At 38.8% G+C, this 21,595-nt stretch overlaps 1 protein-coding gene across 2 annotated transcripts in view; it reads left to right on the top strand.

The window, feature by feature from the left end:
* Nucleotides 1–220: 220 nt before the first annotated feature.
* acin1.S (apoptotic chromatin condensation inducer 1 S homeolog) overlaps nucleotides 221–21,595 on the top strand; it is a 50,312-nt gene continuing 28,937 nt past the window's right edge. The window contains exons 1-8 of one of the 2 annotated variants that reach the window (XM_018239756.2): nucleotides 221–358; nucleotides 7,127–7,192; nucleotides 11,925–12,036; nucleotides 12,758–12,874; nucleotides 14,478–14,566; nucleotides 14,654–16,649; nucleotides 16,890–18,163; nucleotides 21,106–21,342. In XM_018239756.2, the coding sequence (XP_018095245.1) occupies nucleotides 221–358; nucleotides 7,127–7,192; nucleotides 11,925–12,036; nucleotides 12,758–12,874; nucleotides 14,478–14,566; nucleotides 14,654–16,649; nucleotides 16,890–18,163; nucleotides 21,106–21,342 (4,029 nt within the window). Of the gene's footprint in view, nucleotides 359–7,126; nucleotides 7,193–11,924; nucleotides 12,037–12,757; nucleotides 12,875–14,477; nucleotides 14,567–14,653; nucleotides 18,164–21,105; nucleotides 21,343–21,595 lie in introns of both variants that reach the window. The other variant, XM_018239747.2, reaches the window with a different exon arrangement.

Consider the following 21,595-nt stretch of genomic DNA (forward strand, 5'->3'; position numbering starts at 1 on the left):
AAACGAGCTAGTTCGTAAAGTTAAGGAGATGGCCTATCAGCTAGAGCGTAAACTTGCGTCACAGGAAGGAGGAGCAATAGTTTCTCCGACTGGATCCGAGCTTAGAGGCGGAAGTGCCCGAGGGTGACGTCACGCAGCGGGTTCAGCGGAGCTCGGTCGTGCAGTGCCCCGCGGCCGGTGCATCTTTTCCCCCGGTCAGTGGGGATCCAAGACGCAAACCATGGCAGAGCTCGAAGACGTAACGCTGGGGGGAAGGCAGCTGGACAGCCTACGGGTCACCGATTTGAGAGCCGCGCTAGAGGAACGGGGACTGCCTAAAAGCGGCCAAAAAAGCGCACTTATTAAGCGTCTTAAAGGGGTAAGTCTATCTGATGGCTTGCTTTTCCTGTGCCGAGCTTTAACGGCAGAAAGTACGGCAACGCGCAATCCCCCACAACAACCTGGCGCGCTCCCGCCGCCCCCTCCTCTTCCTATCGGTTTAGTGAGATTGCGCATGCGTACAGGAATAAGAACGCTGGCACGCACGCGTTGGCTCCTGTATGCGACTTTGCCGCATGCGCGTTTGATAACTGGAAGGTAACTTCCCGCCCTTACCCGATTTATAAGCTTCCTACGGGCGCGGGCACGTCGACTTATTAAGGCCCACCCACAGTGTGCGTGCTCGCACATAACGTTTACAGGCCGTAGTGAGATTAAATAAATAACATGCTTGAAACAAGATTATGGTCGTTTGTGCAGCGTGTATTCTCTGCCTAAGTTAGAGTGGAATGTTAATTATTCGGACCAGAAAGAAGGCTACAAGCAAATAAACGCTATGCTATTTAACAATAACTAGTTGGTGTCTGACTGAGTTTATATAATTAGGCGGACTATGTAAAGAGCTGATAGCACGGTCACCTATGGGTGCTATAAGAATTATCAGCTTTGTGGCCTTGTTGGTAGGAGTAAGAGTGTACCACCTGTACCTTTGCACGGTGGGGTAGAAGGGCTGTTGTGTCCGACGGCCATGGCTACAGCCACCTGTTTACATGTGTTCATGCGCTGTGTCTCCGACCCGCGACCCTCTTACTGTATATGACTGTAATTTAAGGGACTTGGAGTCGATCTGAAAGCAAAATACATGTCTGCTCCATGTTCTTCCAATGTGGTGATGCCAAAACTAAACTGCCTGAGGAGGGGATCTTCTCTAAGCACTGGTGTCATGAAGGACATTTTGTGCAATGTTTGTCTGAATATTCAAGCTGGCCAACTACATCATACTTATCACTGGGGGTGGGAATTTTAGCTTTTTATGTTGTTATGTGGTCACACCCTCATTGCACCCCTACTCTATAATTTAAAATTGTTTAGTGGTGTAGCTGGTTATGGCACTTTTCTGCCTTTTATACTCTTTCTGTGCTATTTTCACCTCCCATCCAAACTAATTTTTTTGTTTTTCTTAACTGCACAACCATCTCTCTCTACCCACATGTACAGAAACCTTAATGCCTTTGATCCACAACAATTATCAACAGTATCAGCACAACCCATCTCTCATATTAATAATCTTTCCTGTCCCAATATGGCAGCTTCTCTCTACAGCAATGATCTTTCAACAGCTCTTGACTCCCTTGCACCTTCTACCACCCGTCACAGCCGACCAGCTAAACCCCAACCCTGGCACACTAGTGTAACTTGGTACCTCAGAAGATGTAGTAGATCAGCTGAAGGCTAGTGGAGAAAGTCTCAAACTGATCCTGACTTCATCCACTTCAAATTCATGCTCTCCTGCTACAATTGAGCTCTAGCATTAGCTAAAGAACAATACTTCTCTTCTTTAATCTCCACTCTGTACTCTAAACCACAGCGACTGTTTGCCGCATTTAACTCACTCCTATGCCCCCTCCACCCATTAATGTAACTGCCCAAGATCTTGTTCATTTCTTTAATGAAAAATTTGATCTCATTAGACTGAGCATACCGTCTGACAACAATCTCAGACTAACGTGCAGTCCACTCACATCCACTTTGCACTCCTTCACCCCTGCAACACTAGATGAAGTAAGTAAACTTCTAGCCTGCTCAAAACCCACAACCTGCTCCCTTGACCCCATACCCTCTTGCCTCCTTTATCCAATCTCTGATACACTCTCTCCTGCACTTACCCACCCTATTTAACCAGACACTCTCTACTGCCTAGTGGCGTGGCGTTTTTTGTTTATTTATTTTTTTTGATGTGTATTAACAATTTTTTTTTTATGTTACTGGTCCTTTAAGCATTTACCAGAATTTCAAAGCAAGTGTTTTTATTATGTATGTATCTGGTAGAGGTTGATCTGGGTTTAATCTGTCCAAAGAATGTTTTTCCAGAACTGTGCTGGCTTTTTTAGAAGTCCAATCTAGCCTTTCTATTCTTGTGGCTTGCACCTTGCAGTGCACCCTTTGTATTTACTTTCATGCAGTCTTCTGTTTATGGTAGGGTATCGATACTCCTACCTCCTGGAGAGTGCTGTTCACTTGTTTAGCTGTTGTGAAGGGGTTTCTCTTGACCATGGAAATGATTCTACGATCATCCACCACTGTTGACGTCCAAGTATTTTTGCGTTGCTGAGTTCACCGGTGCTTTCTTTCTCAGGATGTACCAAACTGTAAATTTTGGCACTCCTAATATTGTAGCAATTTCTCGGATGTGTTTTTTATGTTTTTGCAGCTTTAGGGCTCTTACAGATGAGCATTTTTACCTGTGCTCCCCTGCGTTCCAGTTTCATGCGTTCAGCCACAAGGGAGCACAGGAGTAGAAAGAGAATTCTTTTCAATGTGGTTCTACTCACACAGACGCATTTAAACACTGAACGCAGGTTGGGACGCAGCATGTTGCATTTTACCTGGGTTCGGTGCTTACATGCGTGTGCGTGAGTACGGCCACATTGAAAAGAATTCAGTGCATCTACTCCATGCGCTCCTCTGCGGCTGAACGCATGAAACCGGAATGCAGGGGAGCACAGGTAAAAACGCTTGTCTGTAAGAGCCCTAAGGATGGCTTGTTTCACCTGCATGGAGAGCTCCTTTGACTGCATGTTTTCACAAATGTAAGGCACCCCCAAGTGATTGTATTTACTCACCTGAAACCCCAGGCCGGTGCTGCTGTATTTACTTACCTGAAACCCTGGGCCGGTGCTCCTTAGACTGGTTTTCAAGAAACACATTTATTTATATATCAGGATTTACAGCGTCATGTCTAAAATGAATGCCATGATCAACATCTACTGTCTGGGTAGAATAATTTGTCCCAATGGCCTCATCCTACCACTTGCAGTATGTTGTTATGTGGCATCTTAGCATATGATGGTCTCTGCAAAGGGGAGACAAATTGCAATTTGGTTCTTTATTAAATAAATACAAAATTACAAACCACCATAACAACACAGCTTAGTTTCTCAGTCATACTAACAAGCTCACAGTTTGTACCAATAAAGTTATGGGATCCGTTGTCCAGAAAGCTCTGAATTATAAAAAAGGCCATCTCACATAGACTCCATTTATCCACATAATCAAAATTTAAAAAAAATTTATTTCCCTGTAATAATAGAACAGTACCTTGTACTTGATCCAAACTGAGATAACATTAATTTACAATGGAAGCAAAACCAGCCTATTGGGTTTATTTAATATTTACACGCTTTTCTAGTATACTTAAGGTAAGATGATCCAAATTACAGAAAGATCCATTATCCGGAAACCCCCCAGGTCCAGAGCATTCTGGATAACAGGTTCCATACCTGTAGCAGCAGAATGTTGTGCACACTCTACTTCAACAGTAGATAGAGATAGCTAATTCGCTGGCTGCACATAGCTAAAATAAGTAGATTACTATTTATATTGTATTAATGTTACCCTGCACACACTTAGCTTAACATAAATCAGCCTGTTACTTTACATATTATTATTATCTGCTTCACTGAACTAGCATTAACACTTTTTTCGATTCATTTCAACCGTTGAAAATGGAAAAGGAAAAGGAAAGGCAAAAAAATAAAATCCAATTTTTACTTTCTTTAATGAAAAAGAAACCTATCTCCAATATACTTTAATTAAAAAATGTGTACCGCTTTTATAAGAAACCTGACTGTATGCAGTGAAATTCTCCCTTCATTTACTGCTGTGGATAGGAATTGTCAGGTGGTCCCTAACTGCTGAGCAGGGAAACAATCACACTTATGACCAGCAGGGGGAGCCCGCCTTTTTTCCCAGCCATGCAGAACTCAAGCAGCTTTGTTTATGACGATCCCTAAGCAGCCCAGACCACACTGAGCATGTGCACAGTCTTAGTCTTGCAAAGATGTTTAACAAAGTAACAAAGTTACAAGACTTTCCTTCTCCTTTAAAGTAAGCAGCTGTTTTCAGCTGCAGAATGTTTTGAACTATACAGTGATGCATTAAAGTTTGTGAACCCTGTAAAAGTTTCTATATTTTTCTATAAATTACCTAAAACATAATCTGATTTTCTAAAGTCCTAGAAGTAGGTGAAGAAAAGCAAATGAAACACAAATTTGTATATTTGGTCATTTATTTATTGTAAAAAAAAGATCCAATAACATTTGTGTGTGGCAAAAGTGAGTCAACCAGTATTCACTTGCTTTCGATCAGTATTTGGTGTGGCCCTTTGTGCAGCAATAACTGCAACGAAACATTGCGGTAACTGTTGATCAGTCCTGTACATCGACTTGGAGAAAGAAGCCCAAACCAGAACACTCCCAGTACATTGTTTTACAAAGGGGATAAGGTTCTTATGCTGGAAAACTTTGTTTTTTTCCCTCTAAATGTAATTTATCTTATTTAAAGGAGAAGCAAACCCAAAAGTTAAAAAACCCTACCCTCCTACCTTACATAGACCCTCCCCCCCTTCCTCCTCCCACCAGCCTAAGTGTTACCCCAAGCAAATGCCCCAAGTCTTTACTTACCTTTCCATGCAGATTATGTCCAGTGGAGTTCACAGGCGCCATCTTCTTCTCTTCGGTAATCTTCGGAACGAGCGGTGGAGTGGCGCATGCGCAGTTGGAGCAATTCTCTGTTCTCAGAGCAATTCTCTGTTTCGCGACAACTGCGCATGCGCCAAAACTCATGAAAATTGTCGAAGCATCTGTCTCATTGCCGAAGATTACTGAAGCATTTGAAGATGGCACTCCGATGCCTCATCTGCACCGAGGGGTAAGAAAAAGTTTGGGGCATTTGCGCGGGGTAACACTTAGGCTGGGGGGAGGAGGAAGGGGTCGATGTAGAGTAAGGGGGGTAGGTGTTTTTTAACTTTTGAGTTTGCTTCTCCTTTAAGCCAAAACATCTACTAGTATCTCCTTGCTACCCCGCCATACACACCGTTGCTGTTCAGTGTATGTGAGACAGGCCTTCCGTTGCTCAGAAGTTATCCTGGGTTCCTTTGTAACCTCTTGGAGTATAAAACCATTTCTGGGTAGGGCAACAATGGTCTTAAATTACTCCATTTGTACATAATCTGTCTGAATAGTGATTGATGGATTCCAAATGCTTTGGTGATAAAATTGTAACCTTTTTCCAGCTTTATGGGCATCAACAATTTTTTTTTCTGAGGTCCTCAGACACCTCCATTGTTTGAGCCATGAGCTTTGCTGGATCCGCTTTCTTTAAAGGGGTTGTTCACCTTCCAAACACTTTTCAGATTGTTCACCATAAACAAAGACTTTTTTCAATTGTTTTCCATCTTTTATTTTTTACCGTTTTCACAAAATTTAAATTTAATGTTCTTGTCTCTGGCATCTCAGTGATTCAGTGCAGATTGTGGATGGTTACAATTTGCTACATTAGTTGATACAATTAATTGAAAGATTTTTCAGTAGTAGCCTGTTTTGTATCAATTCTAACAGCTGCCTTCAATGAAACTCAGGGATTCTGCGCAGAAGGGCTAAAGATAAGAAATGTATCAATTTAAAGCCGTTAAAGAGTAGATGACACCCCCCCCCAGACACACACACTGCTTTAGAAGGTGAAAAATTTTACTTTACACTTCAATATTAGAAAAACTGTCACAAATAGAAAGTTGTTGGAAAATTCTTTATTTCTGGTGAACAATCTGAAACCAACTGAACTGAAAAAAGTGTTGGAAGGCGAACAACCCCTTTAAATAAAACAGGCTCTCTCACTCACACCTGATTGTCATCCCTTTGACTGAAAACACCAGACTCTGATTTCACCTTTAAAGGAATTGTTCAGTATAAACATAAAAACTTGGATAGGCTGTGCAAAAAATGTTTTCAATATAGTTTAGCCAAAAATGTAATGTATAAAGGCTGGAGTGACTGGATGTCTAAAATAACAGCCAGAACACTACTTCCTGCTTTTCAGCTCTCTTGGTTTCCATTGATTGGTTACCAGGCAGTAATCATTGACTTATGGGTCATAATGGTTTGCTTTTGAATCGGAGCTGAATGCTGAGGATAAATTTTAAACTCACTGAACAGTTTATGTCCCATGTGCCTCCCCCCTTCAAGTTGCTGACTAACTCAGAGTTAGAGGGCTGCAAAGCAGGAAGTAGTGTTCTGGATATTCTGTTAGACATCCAATCTCTCCATTTTTTTTTTGCACAGTCTATCTATTTACCCAGTTTTTATTTTTACACTGAACTGTTCCTTTAAGAAGGATTCATCTTAAGGTTTGTGATTGTGCATACAATTTTTCTCAGTCCAATTGTCCAAATGGACCTTCCCCAGCACTTTTCTAAGTTTTTTTTTTATCGAATAAAAATCGTTCGATCGATCGATTAAAATCCTTCAAAATGTTCGATTCGAAGGATTTTATTGTTAAAATCCTTCGAGTTCGATATTGGAATTCGAAGGATTTTACTTCGAGGGTCGAATTCGAGGGTATATTAACCCTCGAAATTCAACCCTTGATAAATCGGCCCCTAAGTGTTACATTTTAATATTTGTCAATTTAATATGTAGCTTTTGCTTACAGTCCCATTCTCTACTTGACAGTCATACACAGCTGTCGCCTTGCTTTTCTTCTAGACATGCAAGTCGGTGCTAATTAAATGTAAAGAGGTATAAACTTGCTTATATAGTTTGTTGCCATCTCATTTTTGGATTTTACTCTAATGATATATTTTTTTTTTAAGGCATTGATGCTGGAAAGTCTGCAAAAACAGTCTACTCCCCATGCTGGGTTTCAGCCAAATTCACAGGTTTGTTAATTTTCATTTACTAAAGGATTTCTTAGCTTAGCTTAAATGCTTAGGGAATCCCTCTCTTGTACCTGTAAGATCTGCTTAGTTCAGGTAAACAATTAAGTTCCGTTAATGTCATTATTGATGTACCTGGTTACCAGAAGACTTGTTGCTATGCAGCTTTTACTGCTTAAAAAGCTGGCACTGCCATTCCATATGTACTTTTTAATTTAGCTATAGGGATTTGCATTCCCTTTTATAGATATGTATGGCATCCATTTTTCAAAATCATATTATCCAGATTCCAATGTCTTATTTTGGAGCTATTGCCCATAGTATCATTTATTTAAACAATCAATCTTAGCTGACCAATTTTCTTGTGCTGTTCATCGAATCTGTGTGTGTATATTTAGTTGTATATTTTGTATTTGCTTCCTGTTTTGTATATTCCTCTTTATGATTACATGCTCCCCATGGACATGCAGTTATCCGTTGTCTTGCTCCTTCGGGAGATAGATTGTGCCAAGAGACCCAAATCTAAAACCTTAGCAACCTAGAGATTTGCAACTGATGTTTATGCATTGCAGGGCTAATAATTTAAATGCAAATAATAACTAGATTCTTTTCAAATGAGAAAGTTAACAAATAAAACAAGCATAAGTCTGTTTTATACATTCATAAGTGTTATAGTATGTGGGGAATTTCAGGCATTTTGAATGTGGCAGTTTTAAGTAGCACATAAACCGGGTGTTCTCACTGGAGCTTATAAACAAATACAGGGAAATTAGCACCAATTCAAATAAAATATAAGATATTTGCTTTCATTGTCTAACTTGAAATAAGTGATCAAAGCCAGATAGTTGCTGTGGGTTATTAGTTACTGCCAATGCCTCAATTGTTTTAAATGAACAGTGACGCCAATAAATGCAATTGTTTCAAAGTAATTAAAATATAATGTACTGTTTCTCTGTACTGGTAAAACTGGTGGGTTTGCTTCAGAAACACTTCTATAGTTTATATAAACAAGCTGCGGTGTTGCCGTGGGGACAGTCATTTAAAGCACAGGTTACATAGCAGATAATAGATGCACTTTATAGAATCCATTGTATTCTATTACAGATCATATCTGTCATCTGCTACCGGTAAGTAACCTGTGCCTTTTCTCCATTTTTAGCTTGAATGGGTTCCCCCATGGCTACACACCAGCTTGTTTATATAGTATAGTTGTTTTTTTTTCTTTTCATTTTCTTTTCTTTTCTACATATGATGTTATTATTGTAAACTTATGACTGGAAAAACAATAGAAAATGTAAATATTAAAAAAAATATATATAGTAGTCTTTCTAACACACACACACATACATGCCTTTTTCCAGCAGTACATTCAATTTAAATTACTTTAAAAAGCTATTTTTTGGTGTTATTGTTCCTTTTAAGTACCTCATGCTGAAGCCTCTTCTGTTGTAGAGTCATAGCGTAAAGCATTTATTATTTTTTTTTACTAGGTTATGTTTGAGCTATTGCAAGAAACACATGACAAACTTCTTATTATAAGAGCTATGGCATTTTGTTGCTACATGTGGCAGTGATCAAACGCTGATACTCATAATGGATTGCTACCTGTTTATATGAATGGACAGTGCCAAAAGTCACTAGCACAACATTCTAACTTAATTGAATTCTAAATTTTTTGTCTTTATTTGCAACGACAAAAACATATTAAAAAACAAGATGAATGCAATATAATGTTATACTTTTACACAGGGTTACAAATATAAAGGAAATAGGCCTACACACAAGGGCTTCCCCCGGCCTATTCCCACATTTCTTGATACAAAATTCAGGCTAAGACACCCTATCTATAGTAACAGATATCATCTTTACCTTCCCACAGGGTTACCTCTGTCTATGTCTAAGGTCCTGTTGAATGTTATGCCACTTGAACTGTTACCATTTCCATTAATTTTTAGAAAATTGGTGGCCAGGGCCCACCTTAAACATCCATGTAAAAAAACTTGCCCCCCCAGGGCCCCACCACACAACAGGGACCACAAAGGGTTACATTTAGGGGGGCCCTGCCATGTTACACTTAGTTCAATAGTGTGGCCCATCTGCTGTAAGTGATCTGCCCACTACAGAAGGGAGGAGGGGAGCACAGGTGGCTGCATCTTCTTCCAGTGACTGCATTTTCTTCCCTTTGGATGATTGGATGAGCTGGAGGAGAAGTTCAAACCTCAGCTATCCAATTCCTGAGCAGCTCAACCGGGACCTAAACTCAGTGACCAATAAGGGAAAGTAATGGACAGAAGATACCTCCCGTTGTGCTCCAGCCCTGCCTTCCCGAAGTCAGCAGCTCTCAGAAAGCAGGGGGGCCCAGTTAATCAAGAAAGTGCGGCTTGGCTAGGCCTCCCTTACCCTCGGGGCCCCCTACACCTCTTTCAAAGTCTTTGTCCGGTTTTATAATCCTATGTATAAGTGAGATGGAGGGTTGTGTTGACAGAGATTGAAACAAACAGTTAATTGGGTTGTCAATACCTTTTGTTGGCACAGCTCGAATCACCGTCTGTGCGTAGTGTCTTAATTGTAGGTAGGAGAATGAGTCCCACCTTATCTGAGGATATCTTTCTTTGAGATCAGTAAGAGAATACACAGTTGTGGGAATACGCATTAGGTGTCTTATCTGCATAAATCCCTGTTCTGCCCACCTCAAAAAAGGCTGGCCGCTATAGTTGTTTAAAAATTGTGGGTTGCCTATAAAAGGCAGGAAAAATGATACATAGGGAGAAATTGACAGTCTATGGTATGCTGCTTGCCAGGCTCTAATTGTGGTATAGAGCAGTGGGTTGTCCTTTGCTGCAGATGGGAGCTGTTTCGCATAGGAGTGCAGAAGAAAAAAACTAAGGACATGTTTGGTATTAGACCTTGTTCTAACTTGGGAGTGCAAATAGTCTGCCGCATAGCGGAGGTTGCAAGCTAAGTTATATGTATATCTGGTAGGTTTATTCCTCCTTGTGACTTAGATTGTTGGCGTTTCAATCTGCTGATTCGAGAGTGGCTACTACCCCAGATAAATTGGCTGAGAGTTTTATTCAACTTTGTCAAATCCTTGCGAGTCAACAACAACGGCAACATTTGTAAAAGATAGAGTAACCGAGGGAACCATATCATTTTGACTAAGTGGCACTTTCCCAGGTAATTTACTGGTAGGCTTGACCACGCCTCGAGTTCTTGAGTTAGTTTGTTCAATAGGGGGGTAATGTTTAAACTATATAGTGTATGTAATTGTGGAGGAATTTAAATTCCCAGAAATTGAATAGCCCCAGTAGCCCACCTAAATGGAAACTGACCCTTATTTAATTTCCTTTAAGGTGACTATTAAAAGCAAGTCCACGATCACTAGAGGAAGAAATCCCCATCTTCTCTCTGATCATTCCTGATTTAATGCCATGGAGGTATGACTTCTTAAGCTGGCCATACACCTACCCTTAATATAATTGTACATGCATGGTGGTCTGTGAAGCCATCTGATAACCCAAGTTCTATGGATATCTGTTAATTCCAGAATCAAGCAGGTTAGAAAATGTCATCTGCTGACGCACAGTGTTGGCCAGTCAACATTGCACTCCCTCTTCTCGCTTCCTGCTGTTCCGATTGTATGGATGCCTTCCTATCTTCCTGTGTTGGTGGAAAGCCATGTGAGGCCTTTGTACACTCTCTATCCACAGAGAGTACTTGGTCAATCTGTGTATCTCTGCCTTTACATCCATATGTACAGAAATTTCTAGATCCATATTATTGGTGGGTGAAATCCTACAAATGGTCATACACTGGCTCTCAGGATTACTTCATTTGATTTGCTTTATGTGTATCGTTTCTTCGCACATTAATCTCCATGTAGTAAAAGGCGCAAGGTTTGCCCGGGTGCAGTAACTCATAGTAGCCAATAAAAATTTTGTTTTTAAACAGATGTCCAATAAGTACTACCTGCTGATTGGTTGTTTGAGGTAACTAGACGTGTAGCAAATGTTGCACTTTTCATTACATAACCCCATAAGGTTTTATATGCATAGTTGTCCAGATCTGTTTTTTTACATGCATTTGTGGTGCAGTTAAAGTCGGGTCAAGCTGACCAGATACCCTAGGCAACCCGGATGCCCACTTCCTCCCCCTGTGCGTGAGTGAGCATACGCAGTAACGTGGTGGTGGGGGTGGGGGGGTGCTGGCAAGAGTGGAAGAGGAAGCACGCAAACCTGGACTTAGGGGTAGGCGGAGAAGCCTTCAACTGGTACCTGCCTAGCGCCCCCTCATTATTGCACTCTAGGCAGGTGCCTTTTCTGCCTACCCTTATTTCTGGCCCTGGGTGCAGTTCCATTCCTGTGGCTATACGCCACAGGGAGACGTGAGCTATTAACTCTGTGTATCCATGCTCTGATTACATAGAACTACATGGCAAATGGCCTGCAAAAAAGGATTCCGAGTACTGTGTAAATGAAGAGGAACCACATACATACCACATAATTGTAGTAAAGTTCCTCAAGAAGAGACAGACAAGTCCTATAGATATACATGGGAATAATACGAACAATGTGATATTATATATGAAGTAGGATACAAGCCCCCTATCTTCCCCTATTAAATTTCATATTAATCCAGCCCTGACCACAAATTCTTGGAAAACCCAATGCTCAGCTGCAGCAAAATGTCTTATTACATTCCTGCTTTAATAACGGAACACTTTTCCCATTTACAGATGGGAGAGGAGATGGGACAAAACAGTTTTATAAAACAGTATCTAGAGAAGCAACAAGAGTTACTACGGCAGAGACTACAGAAAGAAGCCCGGGAAGCTGCAGAAACTGGAGGTATGATGTACATCTGTATTAAAGGTCTACCTTACATTTTTCTGCAGAATTGTCCTTGCTGCAGAGCAATACCATTTTCAGGTATTTTTCTCTTCAGTTTATGAGAAAATCAAAGGAGTTGTTTATGTTATAGAGATAAGCCACGTGCTTTCCTGACTTATCGTAATGGGATTTTAAACATTATAGCTACGGTCACACTGGGCTTATTCTCAGCCTGTGGATAAATGCAGGCCAAGGATCAGCCCTTACACTGGAGTCAGTACTCTTCTTGACAAAAACATAAACTAGAGGTATCTCTTAATTAAAGCAGCAGGCACATTTATTTTTGAGCACTAACCCTACTCCTTGAGTTTATGTTATTCAAGGGGGATATAATGTGGAAAAGTCACTAGACCATTTTTAAACCAGCACTGCTTTCCCCATGTTTTAATTTTTAAGCATATGGGCGACGGCTGTAAGGAAATGCAGCTAAAATATTTTAGTAACGAATAGGACTCTGTATCAGCATTAAGTCATTGCTTAGGTAGTGCTTACTAATTCATAAATGTGAATCCTTAGTTTATAAGTACATAGTTACTTCTGTCTCTCCTCTGAAATATTTTAATAAAAAAGCCTTGCTTGATCAAGAGTTTCTTTTCATAAATATTAATAGTGATTCTGAGTAAAGGACATCATTATTTCAAAATAAGAGTCATCCACAGCGTGTATTTCTGCTTTGCAGAGCCTTTAGCAGAATCTGAAGATGAGAACATACCCACTGACATGGTTCCAGAACCACCTGATCTCATCCGCTCTGTTATGAAGATTCCAGAAGAAGGGCTGCAAAAGCGCACGCCAAGTATGTTTTGGTATTATTATTATTTGCAAGTAATTATAAAGTGCCAGCATATTCTGTGGTGAATGCAAAGGGTGGTCAGGCTAACATTCTGATTCCAGCAAGGCCTGCAAGTTAACGGTTTGTGAAGAAGCCAGTGCTGCTGGTGTGAGCAGGTTTTATTGGTATTTTTGTAGCCAAGTTTCCTGGGCAGATACCCTTGGTGAAGCATGCCTAAAATAAAATGGTCATCATTTTTTAAGTATTTGTGGTCTACAAATTAAGGTTTTTGTTCCAGTTTGAATTTCAGCAGATTGCTAGGGTCCAATTTATATAGCACCCATACTGAAAGATTACTGCTAAACTTTATCAAGAAAATTGGATTTTTTTTTGTTGTTTTCAGTGACCCATTTATGAAAAATTTAAATTAGGCTAAAGGGGAAGGCAAACAAAAGAGACTGTGTGACACCTTGAAACACTTTTTTCCAGTTCAGTTGGTTTCAGATAGATCACTAGAAATTACTATCTATTTTCTATTTGTGACTATTTTTCTAATATTGAAGTGTAAAGTAAATTTTTCACCTTATTGTTAGGGATTGGCGAATCTGAAACGGCAAAATAAGTTGTCAAATGCATTGAAATCAATTGGGTGGTTGCTGTGCAACATTTTTTCAAACAAAGCAACAATTTTTTTTTTATTACAGTCTGTGGGCTTTTTTTTGGGGAGGCAAAATAGTTTACTCATACCTACTGCTTATGTCTTTCCAAGATGTAACACTGTAACTGTTTCAAAATGATATATTTAGTTGATACATTTTTTTATCTTTGGCACTGCTGAGCTGAATCCCTGAGTTTCAGTAAAGGCAGCTGCTGATGTAAGAATTAAATGTAGGAAATTATAACAACTGCATTAAACTTTACACTTCAGTTTTGGAAAACTGCTGAGAAATAAATGATGGAAAGCAACTTAAAAAAAAGTTGTTATTTCTGATGAACAATCGGAAAACCACTAAACTGAAAAAAGTGTTTGCAAGTTGAACAACCCCTTTTAAAAAGCTATGACAAAATGCAGACCAAGTGAACGTTTCTAAGAATAGGACATTCTATAACATACTGTTAACATACTATTGCTTTAAGTCACAATTTGTTAAAGAGATAGACACATTTTTAAAATCCTCCAAGATCCTATCCCAGGAACTGAATTCTTGGGGATCAATATTATTTTTGGCTGACCAAAAGGGTGCTTAGGAAGTTAGGTTGCTGTAAACTTTCATAGGGAAAGATTGGTTGCTACCCCATTTCTAGCACTTCATGTACTCTTTGTAGAATATCTAATTCAATATCTCTTCTAATTTTATTTAACTTCATTTTTTTTTCTGTTAACATGCTCCTGTAAGTTCTTGCATAGAAGTTGATTTAAATTAAATTGAAATTGTGTTCATTGTGTTGAATTGTAATCTTGTTAATTTTAAATTGTTCATGTCATTAATATTTGTGGAAACATTTTCTTTTGTGTGATACTAATGCATTTATTACTATGGTAAAGGAACTTATGAAAACATCAGTAAAGTGAAAAATATCTATAATGGAAAAGTCATTCATGTTTATTTTTTATATATATTTACAGAAAAATGCCAACTAGTTTTGGAAGACCCTGAGGATTCAGAGGAAGAGCTTCCTCGAAAAAGAGGGAGAAGATCACCCCGGGTAAAGCAGGTCAGTAATCGTTATCCTTCAGTTAGAGGATTTTAAGATCACTATATTGTAGAAATATCAACTTAGCGTGCATTTTTTTCTTTGCAGGCCAAAACATTAAAGCCTTTGGTGCTAGTGAACCCAGTACAGGAGCAGGAGCAGCGCAGGGTATCTACACGCGTGCGACGGTCTAAATGTGATGCAAATACTTTAAATGAAGAAGCAGAAGATGTGGGGGGAGAGGAAGAAGAGATGGAAGAAGATCAGGAGGTGAAACTAGATGAAGAAACTCCCAAAAGAAGAAGGTCATCTTCAAGGACGGTCACTCCTCAGCAAGCCACAAAGTCTCCAGGACCAAATTCAGAGTCAGAACAAGTGCCTGAGGAGAGGATTCCACCACTGCTGCCTTTGGAAGGCCTACGGCAACAGATTTCTGAGAAGCATACATCTCCAGAATCTGAAAAATCAGGATCCCCAAAGTTTATTCAAATAGACAGGAGTTACAAGTCTCCTCAGAAATGGGGGCGTCAAGCTAGGGAGAAGATGGAACGAGGTTTAGAGCCAGAGGCACAAAAATATCAGGAGTCCTCTTTTGTTATCCGACAAACATCAAGTTGGAGCCAGGAAACTGAAAAACTTAGAATTAAACATCAAGAACTCCAATTGAATGAAGAGAAAGAAGGGGAACTAAAACCTTTATTTATAGCAAAAAGCCCAACATCAAAGGATATAAAAACAAGCCCTGCACTGGTTCTAATTAAGCCACCTTCTCAAGGAAGGTCAGACAAAAAGATAACAGTGGGAGACCACAGCATTCAAATAGTGGAAAAGTCATCAGGAAGAGGTGTTCAAGCCATGTCTGTATTAGAAAAACAAGAGCCAACCACAAATAAAACTATCAAACAAGATAGCAAATCTTTGCAAATATCCATATGCCCCAATACTGAAAGATTAGAAACAAAGTCTTTTCCTGAAACGGAGAAGAAAGTTCCAAGGCAGTCTGTAACAAACTTTGATTCTGATGAATCAGAAAAGCCACTAGCAATTTCTTCCATATGTGCACCCTCTGTAACAAAAATGAGAAAACTGAAAATTAAGACATTTCTAAGTACACATGATCATTCACAACATGATATAGCAAAAATAAGACATGCACATACCCATGAAAATTTAGAAAAGGAGACACCAGAGTTAAGTAAAGAATCAAGTGAAACTGTTGTATGCAGAGATGTACCATTTGTGCCTCAAGTAAAGGAATGTGAGCAACAATCAGAGGATAAAACTGCAACACTCCATCAAAAAGAAGAGATGGAAGACGCATCTATTATAAGTCAGCAGATAGATACAGAGACTGCAGGGCATAAAGAGACAGATGAAAGTATGTTGACTGAGGAACATATGGATACGAAAGAACATATGGAAAGGGTAGAAGATTCCAGTTATATTATTTCTGATCAAGAAAAGCTAGTAGAAAAAACAGAAATTAGTTCCTCTTGTTTATCTGTTTTAGAGATAGCAAAGGAATGTAGCATCTCTGATCAAGCTATGAAAGAAGAACTCCTTGTTTCCAGTGAACTGAATGCAGCAAACCCTCCTACAGCTCTAAGAAGTGATTCTTACAAAGACCTATCCTTGGAGATTCAGGAAACTTCAGTATTAAAGTCTGAAGGAGAAGCGCCACAATGTATTCAAGAAGATATTAGTGAAGAGCTAATAGAAAATACCAAAGAACAGGAAAGAACATCTTTGGACACAGTCAAGAAAATTGTTTCTGAAGGCACATCTGAAACTGTTTTATGTGTCACATCAACTACATTACTTTCTCATGACAAATTTGTATGTACAGAAGGTAAGCCATCTCCAGGATATGTGCAAGAAAAAGATACTCCTATTTTGGAATCACCAAAAGAGCATGTTGCGGTAGAGGAAACTTTGGCACAACCGCAAGACATTCCTGGCTTTATAGAGGAAGTAACGCCTTTAAAAACCCCAGAAACACATTTAGAAATGGAGGAAAAAGGCCCTGCTCTAATAAATAAAGAAGATTCAAAAGAAAATACTCCAGAATTAACTGTTCTTCAAACTACAGTTGAATCTAATGAAGATAAAATAGATTCTGTGGATCAGGAGATTTTTGATACACCTATAATTCAAGAAACCCCTGAACTAGAAGCACCTGAAGAAAAAAATACCACATTTATCCAAGATAAACCTGATTTCACAGCAGTGATCCAAAATGTCCCTCATGAATCAGATCCGGCTGATGATCTAGAACCTGTAGTTCATGTCAGCTTTGAAAATATCAGAGATGAAGTACCTAAAACTGAATCTGTGACTAATGAAGATAAAATAGATTCTGTGGATCAGGAGATTTTTGATACACCTATAATTCAAGAAACCCCTGAACTAGAAGCACCTGAAGAAAAAAATACCACATTTATCCAAGATAAACCTGATTTCACAGCAGTGATCCAAAATGTCCCTCATGAATCAGATCCGGCTGATGATCTAGAACCTGTAGTCCATGTCAACTTTGAAAATATCAGAGATGAAGTACCTAAAACTGTTTATGCACCTGATGAAAGTTCTATGGAGGTTCAAGAAACTACCAATTCAGCATTACAACAGCATATAACAACTTTAGTAATGGAAGAACCTCCCATAACTGCACAGGATGATCCTGTTTCTAACCTGGTGGTAAAAGAGAGTGAGTGTCCCTTAAAAAATGAAAGTTCTGACATGCTGGCCTCAAAAATGTTGACTGACCATCAGAAACCTTCTGAAACTGTGCAAACAAAAGAGAGTGCCTCAATGATTACCCAGGAAAACAATGAAATAGAAAATAGCAAATCTACCAATGAAGCCAATAATGATACTCAAAAAGTAGAGGAGATGGAAGATGTTTTGGAAGATAGCAAGCCTGTTTTTTCAGTTATGGAAGAACCAAATATAATGAATTCAGACAGCTTGCCACAATCCACAAATCAATCCACAAATCAAGAGGAAAGTGGAGACAAAGCTACAATAAGCACAATTATTGATGAGGATTGCACAAAAGTTGTACAGGTAGATCAGCCATCTAGTGTAGAAGCTGTATTAAAATTGGAAGATAACATTGCCTCTGAATCAGAATGCCTAACTGTAACTCCCATGGAAACTACACCAACTTCTGCCCTTGAGCAATTAGGACCTAGACCTGAAAAAAATGAAATCGGGACTGCTAGATGCCCTCATTCTAAAATACAAAGCACAGAAGAAACTGTAGAAAAACAAGATGATGCCGCATGTGCAACAGAAGACCATTCATTAAATATGAACACAGGTGATTTAACTGATGAAAAAGAAGAAATTACCAATAAGAAGGAACTCAATTATGATCCACAGAAAAATGAACCAGTGGTTCCAGTCAGGAGATCACAACGGAGAAGAACCTCCTCATCATCATCATCGTCGTCTTCTTCCTCCTCTCGATCATCAAGCTCTTCTTCAGAAAGATCATCCCATTCAAGACATAGCTCCCATTCAAAGTCATCCTCTCTAGAGAGGTACAGGCAGAGGTCTAGATCTTCATCTGTCTCTTCATCAAAGTCAAGATCTTCTTCTTGCCACAGTGACAAGGTATGGAATAATTGCACACTTGTCTATGGTTTTGATATACTTATTTATACTTTTACTTTTTCATATGCTCACAGCTGTTCCTGTGTGTAGCTGTATATTGAGACAGTTCTTTATGGATTATGAAAATAAGATTTGCCTTGAATATAAGATTTGACGTTATTAGCTAAGATTTAAGTTAAGATATAGTTAAGATATAGTTGCAAGTTTTGAGTGGAGTTTTTTTTCATTAAAAACCAGTGCAGGCAATTAAAAATTGTAATGACTAGTAAAGGCATCAGAATTTTCTCTGATAACAAATAAGTTGGTATTTGTAGAAAAAAAGTTAATACGCAAGTCATGGCAGAAGCCGGCAAAGGCAGGGAATAAATAGGAGATCTAATGGTGATTATTATTTGTTATTCTGATTGGCACCTTCATATTAGCAGCTTTACAGAGGGAGTTCATCATTCACATCAAGCCATTGACAAAGGGAGTAAATATTTAGTCTAACCATGTGATCCCCAACCAGTGGCTCATGAGCAACATGTAGCTCACCAACCCCTTGGATGTTGCTCTCTGCAGGCACTTGTTTTTGAACTCCTGGCTTGGAGGCAAATTCTGGTTGTATAAAAAACTATTTTACTGACAAATAGAGTATGCTATAGGGTGTCATTTCACATAGGGACTACCAAATAGCAAATCAGAGCCCATATTTGGCACACCCAGGGTTTTTTTCCATGCTTATGTTGCTCCCATACACATTTCCTACTGCATATTGATGTATTTTTTATTATTTTCTATATATTGTCAAAATACTCAACCTCGGGCTTTATTGAGAGTATAAAGAACATCATTCACATCAGTCCATGCCCTAATGGATATTATACATAAGGATGGCACTATACAGTCAGTTAGTCAGGGTTGTTATGAAGTTCTATGTTTCTATGTCTTCTTTTTCTACATCTAAAATTATCCACTTTGCTGTCTTCTTCAATAGTTTTCTTTTGTCCTCTGAAAAACTCAAATGTCTGGTATTTATTGAGCAAAAAAACTCAAATTGGACTGTAAAAATTTGCCATCTAAAAGCTGGCACGGTTATGTAGAAGTCAATGGGAGTTGTCCTAGGCAAAGCTCAAGTTTTTGGTTGATTTGAGGGCTATTTTCTCTGATAAATGTCCCTTGACATAAACCCAACCAATCTGATCAATTTAAGTTTTTTCGGGACATTAACTCGATCATTAGAGTTTTTTCTCCCATTGAGTTTTCATTCAAGTTTTTGACATTCTGATTTTCTTTCATAATCATCATCATCATCATCATTTATTTATATAGCGCTGTCAAGATACGCAGTGCTTTACTGCAGTTATAGCAAACAGGGAATAAATGGTGGATAACAGACAAGGATTACAGAGTACAATAGGGTTTACAAACTAAAAGGTTAGGGTACAATTGAGACATTAGGATTGTATAAACACTTTGTCATAATTACCCAAACATTCGAAATTCAAGTTTATCCGAGCTAGAAAACCCATCACACAACTCACAAATTAGATTATTGATAAATATTCCCCTAAGTGTATTATTCTGATCCTCTCTGTTTAGTGCTCTGAGCTGTCTCCGATGTTTTCTGAGTGGATGACTCCAAGCCCGGCCTGTATAATATGATTTTACTCTCCATTGTCACAGAGCCAACTAAGAGATCGCTCACAGCAATAATTTGCAGTTTCAGGGAGGAATAAGAGATTTAAGGGGGTAATATAATTAAAGGTGCAAAGTTTCAACAGTTCTAGTCACACTTAGCAACAAATTACATGTGTGTTTAATATAGTTGCCTAGTAAATGTGTCCTGCTGCTTGGTTGCTATGGGTGATTAGACCAGTTAGCACCGTTTCCTTAATATTCACTTTTACAATACCTTGTGACCTTTCTGCACCATATTAAATTAAAGTTTTTGTCCAGGGTGATGCTCTTTTTAAGATCAAAAGCCCAGGGTAAAGGCTAGAGCAGCACAAAACAGAGATATGTGCTAAGTTAATTACCATCAAATGTGTATATCGTTGGAGCACAGTGATGTGTGTAAAATAAAAAGACACTTGTTTCACTAAGGGAAGTGCTGGCCCAGGAATGCTTTATTCCAAACTTTGATTATATGATTGAGAATTGTCCGTGCACCCCTGAGATTGCTTGATTGGAGTGCGGATACTGAATATATATATATATATATATCTATCTATCTATCTATCTATCTATCTATCTATCTATCTATCTATCTATCTATCTATCTATCTATCTATATATATATATATATATATATATATATATATATATATATATATATATATATCTTCAGTATATATATAAATAAATATTCCAGATCACCTCACCTACTGGAAGACTAGTTGGCTGTTTTGGAATTTGTTTTAAATTAATTCTTCCAGAGAAGCAGGAGGAAGGGGGGGTGTAATACTGGTTTGTTGAGGGACAATGGACTGCTGATTTCTCAGGGACAGTCCACTGGGAGAATGAGATTTTACACTTGCAGGGAGGGAGGGAGATACTACTGTAATAGTGGATCACTATTGAAGGCGGAGAGAGAAAATTATACACTGTATAATTATAACTGTGGGATTGCTGCATTGTTAACATTTGTGCATTTTACAGTGGTATATATAAATTCTGGAGTCCAGCATCCTTATCTGCACCAGCCATGCATATGCATGACTGAGGTAGTACAGTGCTCTGATAGGCTGAAGATACTGTTTCCATTTGTAAGTTCCATCATTAACTTGCTAAAACATGTTCACCTATGAGTCCATTTACACAAAAATATTTAAAATTAAGTTTCTTTTGTTTCCCTTCTACTATGTCCTTTTCTATGCCTGAAGGAACTGCATTTGGTGGCAGAGGTGTACGTACAATAAACTGTTCATCTAAATTTATTAAAATTATTTTCTTTGCTTAAGGTGGCAACAAAAATGTTAAGCCCTGAAGTAATGAATTCTCCTGATCACCAGCCTCCTAAAAGCCCATCCCCTCCTCATCAGCAGTCATCAGAACCCCCACAAATCGGCTCTCCACCTCCTTCACCTAAAACGGTGAAGCTGCAGGAAGACATAATACCCCCACTGCATGATACTCTCCAGCCAGGTCGTGGGGTGCGTCGGCAGTTGCATTCAGATTCAGAAGACCCAGACATGCAGGTGAGCAAAGCATTTGTTTATTCTTAATATATAATTACATGAGTTGTAGCTACTGCACTGTAATAATCGGTTACAATGGTAGTCTAAAGGTGCAAGTAAACATGGGTTTTTTTCTTTTAATGGAATGTTAACCCAAAAAAAAAAAAATATGCCTAAAAAAAAAGAAAGCATAATTTTAAGCAACTTTGCAGTATACATTCATTACAAATTTGCGTTTTTTATGTTTTAGTTATTTGTATATGTAGTGCTATTA

Source organism: Xenopus laevis, chromosome 1S, assembly GCF_017654675.1.
Source record: "Xenopus laevis strain J_2021 chromosome 1S, Xenopus_laevis_v10.1, whole genome shotgun sequence".
NCBI classification, from domain to species: domain Eukaryota; kingdom Metazoa; phylum Chordata; class Amphibia; order Anura; family Pipidae; genus Xenopus; species Xenopus laevis.